Below are 10,483 nucleotides of genomic sequence, written 5' to 3'. Positions count from 1 at the left end.
TATAATCGAGACACTCTAGTTATTGATACGTATTACCAGCTTGATCTACATTAAGGTGAGTTTCACGACCCCACTTTCTAAACTGTTTTACGAAATTTTGGGGTGAAAAGTGTGTTTACATATACGTATATACATTAAAACTTGTGATGATGTGAATTAGCAAAGCACTAACACTTGAAAGTCCCCACAAACACAAGTGATTAACTTCGCGCCGGTGACGTGTGGATAGTACTATCGGGTTGACAAACCCAACTTTCATGGCCGGAGGGGTATGCCAGAACATGTTAACCCAGTTGCACATTGTCATTTAAACTTGTTATATTCTACTATATGGTGTTAGACCTAGTACGTACTTTGGGGAAAAGTGGTTGTTAAATGCCAACGGGAGTGCATGGGCAGGGGTGGCCATGTGTTTTAGCTCGTTTCGGTTTCACTTGTGTCTTAGCATAAAAACATCATACGCATACATAAGTACATACTTACTTACTGGGAACTTTACGAACTCGTATACTTATTTTGTTGGTACTCGTGAAACTTGAAACTCACCAATTAGACGTAGTTGACCCGTTTTAACATGCTTTTCAAGTAAGCTGAAGTTAGAATGATTTGCTTATATGCTCGGTGTTAGAAGTGAAGTGAATCGCTGTATATAGACGCTAGTATATATTAATGAATAAGCATATACAAGAACTGGTTATGTGATTTTCATCTAATTTGAAAATTTAGTACCTACCAATGTAATATGATATAAATTAGTTTGTTGAAATTCTTTATAAACAATGTGGTTGATACCAGGGTTATCTGTTATATTCTCGTATTACGCTTCCGCATTGACCTAGTCGGGGTGTGACAAGCATCTTCATAATTAGAAACAGAAGATCTTGGTGGTAATTATTGATCTTTAAGATGCATGCACCAAGTCTTCATCTGGTTGATCAATTATTTTAGTGAATGAATTAAATAAACTCTCGTAGTCGAACATCCAATCAGGTCCTTTACCTTGGGAAGGTTTGGTATACCTTTGACAACCAACATGGTACCACTCCTCTACACATCCCGTGTTAAAGTTAAATACTCATTTCTTAGGTGATGCGTAACCTAAGAAATAACCTTCCATGGCTTTTTCTTCAAATTTTCCCGCATCTTTCTTCAACATAGTACAAGGACACCTAAATGGTTCCAAGTACTTAAATTAGGCTTACCTTTTTTTAGAAGTTAATAAAGTCAAGTAAGAAGGAAGGAGGCTAGCCCCCAAAAATGCTCCGCGCCTAGGTTCTTTTGTCGTTGGGGCTTACACCTTGTGACTCTTTCATTCGGCAGAGCGTTCCTTGGGCAATGATCAATCCTGAATCACAGGCCACTCTACCTCTTTCTCTGATGAGAAAGTCGTAGGTGAAAGCAGGCCTTTCGCCCATACTCATGAAAATATGGGGGAGCTTATTTATCCATTTCGAGATAGTTGCTACCTATATGTTCTGTTCATTTACTAGAAGCTTCTTTACAGTCAAAACACGATTGAGCATGTAGGAAGTAGTATTCACGGCCTCGTTCCAGAATTGAACAGGAAGCTTAGAATCTGCAAGCATTGTTCTTGCTACTTCAATCAATGTTCTGTTTTTCCTTTTAGCCACCCCATTCTATTGTGGTACATAAGGAGCACTGTATTCTCGATGAATTTCTTTTTGAATACAAAAGAAATCCAATACATTATTCTTAAACTTCGTACCATTATCACATTGAATACGCATCACTTTCAGATTGTATGGTGATTCGATCTTAGTGATTAAGTTTTGAACCAGAATGAGTGTTTGATCTTTTGAACTCATAAATAAGACCCATGAATATCTTGAATAGTCATCAGTAACGACTAAAAAATACCAATCACCAGCAATACTCGCATGATTCACGGGACCAAAAAATCCATATAAAGTCATTCTAGTGGAGTATCAATGGTATTAAATAACTTCGAAGGGTGTGACTTCTTCTGTTTGCCCTTTTTACAAGCAACACAGTGGTCAGATAACTTAAAATGTTTAACCAGGTCATTCTTTTGTGACTTATTCACAAGAGCAAACACCCATTTTTAAATAATTCATTTTTCTAACATGAATATGACCCATTCTTCTGTGCCATAGAATCGTGTCTTTTTCTGTTTCCTTAAAAACAAAACACGTTTCTATAGAAGTCGATACTTTAGACGTATCCCGGTTTCAGTATTATGCACTCCTTATCATTAAATATGGTAGTGTATTTCTTATCACAGATTTGTGACACGCTCAACAAGTTTTGATCAACTTTATCACAATAATTAACCTTTTCAAACGTGATCCACCCATTTGACATATCACCTTCCTTAGTGATCATTCCACCCTAATTACCAGCAAACGCCACATATCGTCCTTGTATATTTTTGACATTTGTTAAGAGGTTGATATTGCCAGTAATGTGACGAGAGCATGAATTTCTAAATTTGCCCAATTTATTCTTCAACTCAAGAACTTCATTCTCAAGTTCTGTTATCTTAGAACGATGTTTCAAGATTTCTTGAAATTTCTGATCGTTAATTGTCATTTTGACTCACAATTCAACTTTAAGGTCATGATTACTAATAGACAATGCTTTAATTTTCTTCCTAGATCTCATTTGAGATTCTAAGGATTGTCTATAAGTATTCTTGAGAGAAGAAATTTATTTCACTAAACGGTCATTATAATCTTTCAATGATTCTAACTTAGGGTTAATAGTCTCACAATCACCACAAAGCACATTTGCAGATAAATTTTGGTCTTTAATAGAGTAATTTTTAAGATTTTACACATATGTTTACATTTGGAGCCGATGGGCAGCACTATATATTTCTTTCATTCTATGTTGGTTTTTTTTTTATATTAAAGACCAAAATTCATTGAAAAAAGATGGAAAAGAGCAGACCGAGCCTAAAATTATTATTGGACCTTATTTATTTTTTTATAAATACAATAACATAAATTTCATTTCATTCAAATAATGAACCTTATTTATCTTATCATTTAACAAATTCCGGGTTCAAAAGCTAGTGCTTAAATATTATAATATAAGTATATATATATATATATATATATATATGTATATATATATATATGTATATTTATTGAGATAAATATAGTAGATACATAAATGGCTAAAAAAAGAGTAAAGATAAAGATGATGTTGCAACTACTAGATGTGTTTTTAGATAGTTTTTTATATGATTCTTGTAGAATTTTGTGATGTAGGATTTCGGTGTACAATAGGCCGCTCATTCTAATTGACCATCCCAACTCCCAAGTACCATTTCGTTGTTCATGCATTGATCCAATGCAATGCGTGTGAAAATATTACGGTTAATTTAAAAGCAAACCCTCCATGAACGAATAATTAGGCAAGGAAACGAAACAAAACAAAACACCCAGATTATCATAATCCACCTCTTCCTTCCTAAACATCACAAAAACTCAAACCTCATCTATTTTCACTCACTCCATTCACACTCGTATATGATTATCATTAATTTACAGTTTTAACATTGTCTCGCATATCATTCACCATTTCCTCCACAAGATCTCTCATTATCTGACCCTCCATTTCTTTTGCTAGCGCGCCAATATCCTCAAACACCATTTCTGACCATGCCATTGACTCTAAGTCTCTAGCCACCATTGTATCAAAGAAGTAAAACGACTTATCTACAAGCGGGTGCAAATACGCACGTATCATCCCCCACACTTGGTCCAATAACTTGTTGCCACGTGCCAGTTTAGCCTTTTTACTAAACTTGGATACGTGCATAGGTGGAGCTAGTAGTGTTGAAAGAACCTCGTTTACCAAATCGAGTAATACCTTGTGATCGATTGATTTCGGGTTCGGTTCGTTACTTATATTGTTTTTATATGACTCCTCGACTTGGTCAAAGATGCGGTTGCTTATTGGTTTTGCATACGTGTCCCATCTAGACAAACGTTTTTCAAATGAGTTATCGTATAAACCGGAAGCAATTAGTAACTCGCGTATGTATGATTCGTCTTCATCTTCAAGATCTGCCATCTCAGACTCATAGGGTGGTTGTTCTTCGATTACTGTCTCATCGGATCGCCCGGTTTCAAGTTGATGCAGTTGCTTTCTTAGCTCTGTTTGATCAAAAAACATAATTAGTTCTCACATTTTTGTAAAAGCTAATTTCTAATAATTGTGTATTAGAGTAAAAAAAACAAAAGAAAGAAATATTAGCTAAAAAGGATATAAACTATGGGTGGCAAACCCAACCCAAATGGATTGTTTTGGGACAAGATGGATAAACTTTAAAAGTTAAATGGGTCAGGATGGGTTGGAAATATACAAGTGAGTTTCATTTATAGGTTAAAATGGGTCAAAACAAAATACCCAAGTTATCCAAAATTTATCTAATTCAAAATACCCAACCTATCACGTGCGAAACAAAACTCATCCAAAACCCAAAAAACGATCAAATCGAAACAAAAACCCCGAACCGACTAAATCGAAACAAAAACGAAACTGAACCGAAATAGAAAAACGGCCAAAACGAAACAAAAAAAAAACAGGAATGAAATCGAAAAACTGACCAAAACGAAACAAACAAAGCGAAATGCAATCGAAAAGCTAACCAAAACTAAACAAAAACACCGAATCGACCAAACTGAAACAAAACTGAATCGAAATAGAAAAACGACCAAAACGAAACAAAAAAACCGATATGAAACCGAAACGTTGACCAAAACGAACAAAAAAAACGAAATGCAACTGAAAAGCGAACCAAAACAAAACAAAAACACCGAACCAACCAAAACGAAACAAAAACACCGAATCGACCGAAACCAAACAAAAGAACCAAAACGAAACTGAACCGAAACAGAAAACGACCAAAACGAAACAAAAAAAAAGCTAAATGCAACCTAAACCTAACCAAAACAAAACAAAAACAATGAACCGACCAAAGCGAAACAAAAAAACCGAAACGAAACAGAACAGAAATAGAAAAACGACCGAAACGAAACAAAAAAACCGAATTGAAACTGAAAAACTGACCAAAAGGAAACATAAAAAAACTAAATGCAATTTAAAAACCTGACCAAAACGAATCAAAAAAACCGAACCGACCAAACGAAACAAAAAAACTGAAACGAAACTGAAAAACGACCAAAACGATACAGAAAAATCGATATGAAACCGAAAAACTGACCAAAACGAAACAAAAAAAAAACGAAGTGCAATCAAAAAGCTTACTAAAACGAAACAAAAAAACTGAAAAGTAGCCGACCAAAATAAAACAAATGAATCGAAACGAAACAAAAAAACGAAATGAAACCGAAAAAACTGACTAAAACAAAACAACACTGAAACCGAAAAAACCAAGAAATCGAAATCATTGAAACCGAGCAGATATCGAAACCGACCGAAATGAAAAATCCATCTTAACCCATATCCATCCTATCTCTATTATAAAAATCCATCCTTACCCCATATCCATCCTGACCCATCACCCAAATCCAACCCAACCCACTCCCATTGCCACCTCTAATTAACTATTTTTGGGTCAAAACAACCCAACCTGACCCATTTCAACCAAAAGGACAAAATCAATTTGACCCATTACAGATGGGATGTGAACCTTCAAGGGTCTCAGGTATGAAGCTAGCTTTCACTAATTCTGCATGAAACCAAAAAAACCAATCCCTAACCGAATAACCAAACCCAAGAAAAAACCAGATGGTTTTATGTTTTCGTGAAAACATAACTTTTGATTTGGATTCAGTTTTGCGCGTGATAAAAACAGAACCAAACTGAATTCAAGGATTTTCATTTTTTATTTTGAATTTAAGGTAACTTAGATTAATTTATAAAAATGGATGGTGTTACCCAAAATTTCAGCCTGGGTTTATAATAATCAATGAATTATTAATTACAAAAGAACTAGGCCCATATTATTATTTTGGGCCAAAGTTTTTTTTAACAGTTTTGAAAAACTCAAAAACCGAATTTTCAGTTTTTGATTCAATTTGAGCACAAAACTGACCCATGCGCTCCCCTAGGCTATTTACCAATGCAAGCTGTATTTAACATAGCGCCACAGGTTAGCATGGTATTGGTGGGGCCATTAGTTTTTCGGTTACAGGTTTTCATGATTATAAAAGGATAAGATGACGTGAGTTGTTGACTCAAAACATCGATGAAAGGATTGAGATTTTAGACATATTTCATGTGTTACATACTAAACGTAGTAATAAACAATTTTTAATTTTCTTACCATGTAGATTAGAGCTTATGTCTCTAAACGCTTGAGGCAGATCGCTGTCATCTGATGTCGGTCCACCTGGCGTTGTTGTAGGACTAGCACAATATGCAGCCCTATAGTAGTCATCATGGATGCTACTGCATATTGATGCTGGACTAGGTGGAACCTCAGTTCCATTCTCCTAGGGATTAAGGTTTTAGGATTTACAGTTAGTAAACAGATGAAACTAAATCTTAAAATTATTTAATGACATTTAAAACTTGAAACTTACAGGTCTGTCTGCAATATTCATCATAAGCGTCGATCTGTTCATGATATCTTTCACAAAACTACGATCATGAAAATCGTTATCACGAAACTCAGAAGCCGAATGTATCTTTCTACCAAACAATCTTGCTCTGAGAGTTAAATTGTACTTCAAACTTGAAACTTTTTCTTTCAAATTAAACTTATCTTTCCTTTGTTTTTTCACTTTTATTGTTAACTTTTCAATTCCTTCATGCTTCCTCCTAATATGAGCACCAGTTGCCACGTGTCGGTCTTCTAGAAGCAGCTTTCCAAATGATGTTCCCGATACAGGAGCCGACAAAGATCTAACAAGATTAACGGGCGACAAGTCTTTTTGAATAATAATATCATCATTTCCACATCTAAATGATTTGCTCTGAATATCGTTTTCGTGTTTTAAGTTAATATCATTGTTAGGCGATTCTTCTTTTTTTAAAACATTTCTTAATCTTTTTGATAATAAACGTCTCGTATCTCGGCTGATGAACTCAGGTGAATTTGTCCCACTGCACTGAAACTCGCCTCGGTAAGATCTTGTTGACTCGGACCGAAGCAGGTTTGATCCCAGGTCTTTTGTCACACTTTCTCTGACCTGTTTAGCTATACGTTGCGCTATTTGTTTCGGATCGGATGGTCTTTCGCTAAACGGTGTTTCGATTCCGCCTCCTCTAACTAACCCGGTTTTGAAGGTTTTCCCATGTAACTCGTTTTTAAGACGTTGTTTAACTTCTTCAAGAAAATCTTCAATGTTGGTTCGGTCTTCAGATGCACCAGATGAGCTGGCAAACGGTTCTTCAGGTGTGCTATTATTGTCAAAACCGGGCCGAAGGATCACTATCTTTGATGGTTCAGGGTATGCAGAGGTGGCATCATGATTAACCAAAAAAGGACGGTTTTCGTTTACTGAGTGGGATCTTTTAAGATCTTCAAGTTTGATTTTGGTTGACGAATATGCATAAAGATTCATTTTTTCTCTGTTTAGATTCTCTTGCGCGATCCACTGGTCAGATATCGTGTTATGTTCAACTATTTTTGAACATTCTTTAAACCTTGCTGATTGCCATGCTTCAAATTCTTTCTTGAACTTTTGTAACTCTTCCTCTTGAGGATGCTGACGTGGCATGGGCTTTTTGGTAATTTCATCAAGATCACTGTCTTCAGAGAGATGTAAGGAATCCAAACTTGTGTGTCTAAAAGATTTTGAAGGGGAAAGTTTGGAACCCACAGAGGTGCTTCGGGTTAGTTTATCTTTTGATGAGTCGTTTAATACGGGGTTCGTATCTAGTGGCATTGTATCTACACCCATTAAACGGGCCACGATGCTTGGCCCGTTGCTTTTGGACCGTTTTGACATCTCGTCACTTATTAGTTTCTTCATTGGAGCCTCAGTTGGATAATTACAGCCCTGTTCACACCAGTCATAGGTTTCTTGACATTTGTACTGAAAGAGGACGCATTTTACTAGTTATTATAAATAAAAGCGTAAATACATTACCAAAAAAAACAAAAAAACCAAGGTTCATACCAATCTTAGAAAAACTGAACGATTAGGCCTGTAAACGAACTGAACAAACAAATGATCCAACACGAACAATTAAACGAATGGTATTTTCTTGTTCGTGTTTGTTCGTTAAGAAAATGAACTTGTTTGTGTTTGTTCGTGAATGGTATAAACAAACTGTTCATGAACGTAAACAAATGGACATAAATGAAGATATATAACTGAGCTAAAACCAATGAAAAGTAAAAGTGAACAATAATGTGTTGGACGTAAAAGTTACTAAAACTAAACTAAATTGTAATGGGTCTAAAAAATTTGAATGATATATCCAACAAACATAAATTGAACGTAAACGAGCAAACATAAACGAATGAACAATACGTGTGTTCATGTTCATTCGTTTATTAAATAAATGAACATAAACGAACATCCTGCCAAACAGTTAACAAAACGTTCAGTTCTACCGGCTGCTTGAGATTGACCTAATTTCACTAAACTGAAAAATATCAAATGATACAAAAAGTCAAGTCTTTAGGCTTGTAACTCATATTTGGCAGACCAGATTAAAAAAAAAACGTAACAAAAATTTAAGTTTTTATATGAATGTGTACAATGATCTTACCAGTTGATCTCCTTGTGGGGTGTAATAGCTTGGGTATGCTCCGGAAGGAAGCTCTAAACTGTTGCGTGGAGCCTCAAAACCTGCAGAGATCGGAATCAGTTAAGTTCATTTTGATAATAATATTATTTTCATCATTTACCAAATACAGATGAGAAATATGCATTAAAATAGACAATTGATTACAGCAACTACATATACTCTTTCTATTAGTGATCCAGAACAGCAACAGTAATATTGATGGTGATAATGATAGAGATTGTGCTTGTTATTAATAATTTATTTATTGCTTACCACCAACATTTCTCTTTTGTGTCCCAAATTTTCTGGCCATCTTTCCTTACTTTAAATCTACTAGGTGGAAGAATCCTCCCATACATGTAGTGTAACCACTAATAACTGATTTTTGCACACAAATACAAGTATGATGCGAGTAAAAAGTTCATTCTACAGCCTGTAAAGTCACAAACTTATTAAATACATATAAAAAGTTCATTAAATACTGAGTTTTCTTACAAAAAAATTAATCTGGTTAATGAAGTGTGCTATAATAAAGCACAGCCTGGCTCATTCTGTTACATGCATATATATATATATATACACGAGATTAAGCAACTTTAACCATGTGAAAGTTTATATAGAATCATATCACAAATGCATATTGAATATGATTAAGTTCAGTATAATAAAACCAAAATCAGAAAGAATTACTTGCACTAGACACCAACCAGTAAGTTAACCTAGTCATTTTCTCCCGACTGCATCGGTTAAGCTTCTAGGATAATCAATAATATTTCTCCTGATTAGTATTTATGAACCGCATCGAGCCGGGGGTATTCCTGTGGGGTAGAGTCAAGGTTGTCAGTTATCCAATTTTAGAAAATGACATCCAAATTTTTTATAATTCAATTCCTTCAATATAGTGCAAGGAAGGAAGGTTGACCCACCCGACGCTTGAACAACCGGTTTCATTAGATAGAATAATCGTTGAGGCCTTGGGAAGTCGGATGGATATTAAAACAGAAATTCACCGATGATACGATACATCAAATAAATACAAACACAGTTGGTGGGTAAGTCAACACCGATGATAATGATAATAATACTAAGTCAACAAACTGAAGAACGAGAGTTTCTCGGTGTTACCGTTAAGTAAGTCAATGATCAGCAGCATCCAGATCCCAAACATAAACTGAAGGTTGTAACATTAATTAATTATGATCATCATTCATTTGAGAAAGAAAGTAGTTGAAAGAAAGAGAAAGAGAAAGAGGTGTACAAGTAATAAGTAATTGACAGACGAACAGAATCTGAGCCGGAACTGGAAGATCAATAATATAATAATATTAATAAATTATGAAGAGGAAAAAGTTGTGCCGTTTTGCTTTTTAGCATGAGACTTCCCACGACCAAAAAGTGAGACCATCGTGTTCTCCTTTTTATTTTAATAATACGGTTACCATCTTATAAAAAGTTAAATAAACTAAAAAAAACTTATTTGTTTACTTTAACGATGCGGCGCGGTATGCATGCAAACATGTCATCGGATGCGTAACCAGTGTTACCGTTTCTGTATGTACGTGGCTTCAAAATAGTATGTGCGTAACCCGAAGATAGTATGTTCGTATTTCGGCAGTGGAATCTTAGCCGGTAGTAGTATGCACATCACACAACGATTGTACACGTGCAATCATGTGTCAATGCGCACTTAACGCTGCATTGAACTCGTCTTGACCCGCAACCAGTTTCGTTTGACACTGTTCAATCCCGAAATTCGTTATGACTTGACCCCTTTCAACCCAAACCC

The 10,483-nt window shown here is 35.3% G+C and overlaps 1 protein-coding gene across 1 annotated transcript; it reads right to left on the bottom strand.

The window, feature by feature from the left end:
- Nucleotides 1-3,525: 3,525 nt before the first annotated feature.
- On the bottom strand, nucleotides 3,526-9,143 carry LOC143606351 (uncharacterized). Its single transcript, XM_077082148.1, has 5 exons — nucleotides 8,971-9,143; nucleotides 8,680-8,759; nucleotides 6,540-7,997; nucleotides 6,281-6,449; nucleotides 3,526-4,145 (listed from the first exon to the last, which is right to left on the bottom strand). Exons 1-5 carry the CDS (start codon nucleotides 9,008-9,010, stop codon nucleotides 3,526-3,528), a joined length of 2,367 nt encoding a protein of 788 aa, XP_076938263.1. The 5' UTR covers nucleotides 9,011-9,143.
- Nucleotides 9,144-10,483: the final 1,340 nt, after the last annotated feature.

This window comes from Bidens hawaiensis, unplaced genomic scaffold, assembly GCF_021521415.1.
Source record: "Bidens hawaiensis isolate Kalapana, Puna unplaced genomic scaffold, B.hawaiensis_p1.1 tig00074441_1, whole genome shotgun sequence".
NCBI classification, from domain to species: Eukaryota; Viridiplantae; Streptophyta; class Magnoliopsida; order Asterales; family Asteraceae; genus Bidens; species Bidens hawaiensis.
The sequence above is the reverse complement of the archived record's forward strand: the minus strand, read 5'-3'. Positions and strand labels throughout refer to the sequence as shown.

Excerpts from the sequence above, each read along its gene's own strand:
- LOC143606351 (XM_077082148.1), bottom strand. The coding sequence starts at position 9,010 with ATGGCCAGAAAATTTGGGACACAAAAGAGAAATGTTGGTG. Across the intron at positions 6,450-6,539 it reads TGAATATTGCAGACAGACCT|GAGAATGGAACTGAGGTTCC; the intron begins GTAAGTTTCAAG and ends CTTAATCCCTAG. Across the intron at positions 4,146-6,280 it reads CATAAGCTCTAATCTACATG|AGCTAAGAAAGCAACTGCAT; the intron begins GTAAGAAAATTA and ends TTGATCAAACAG.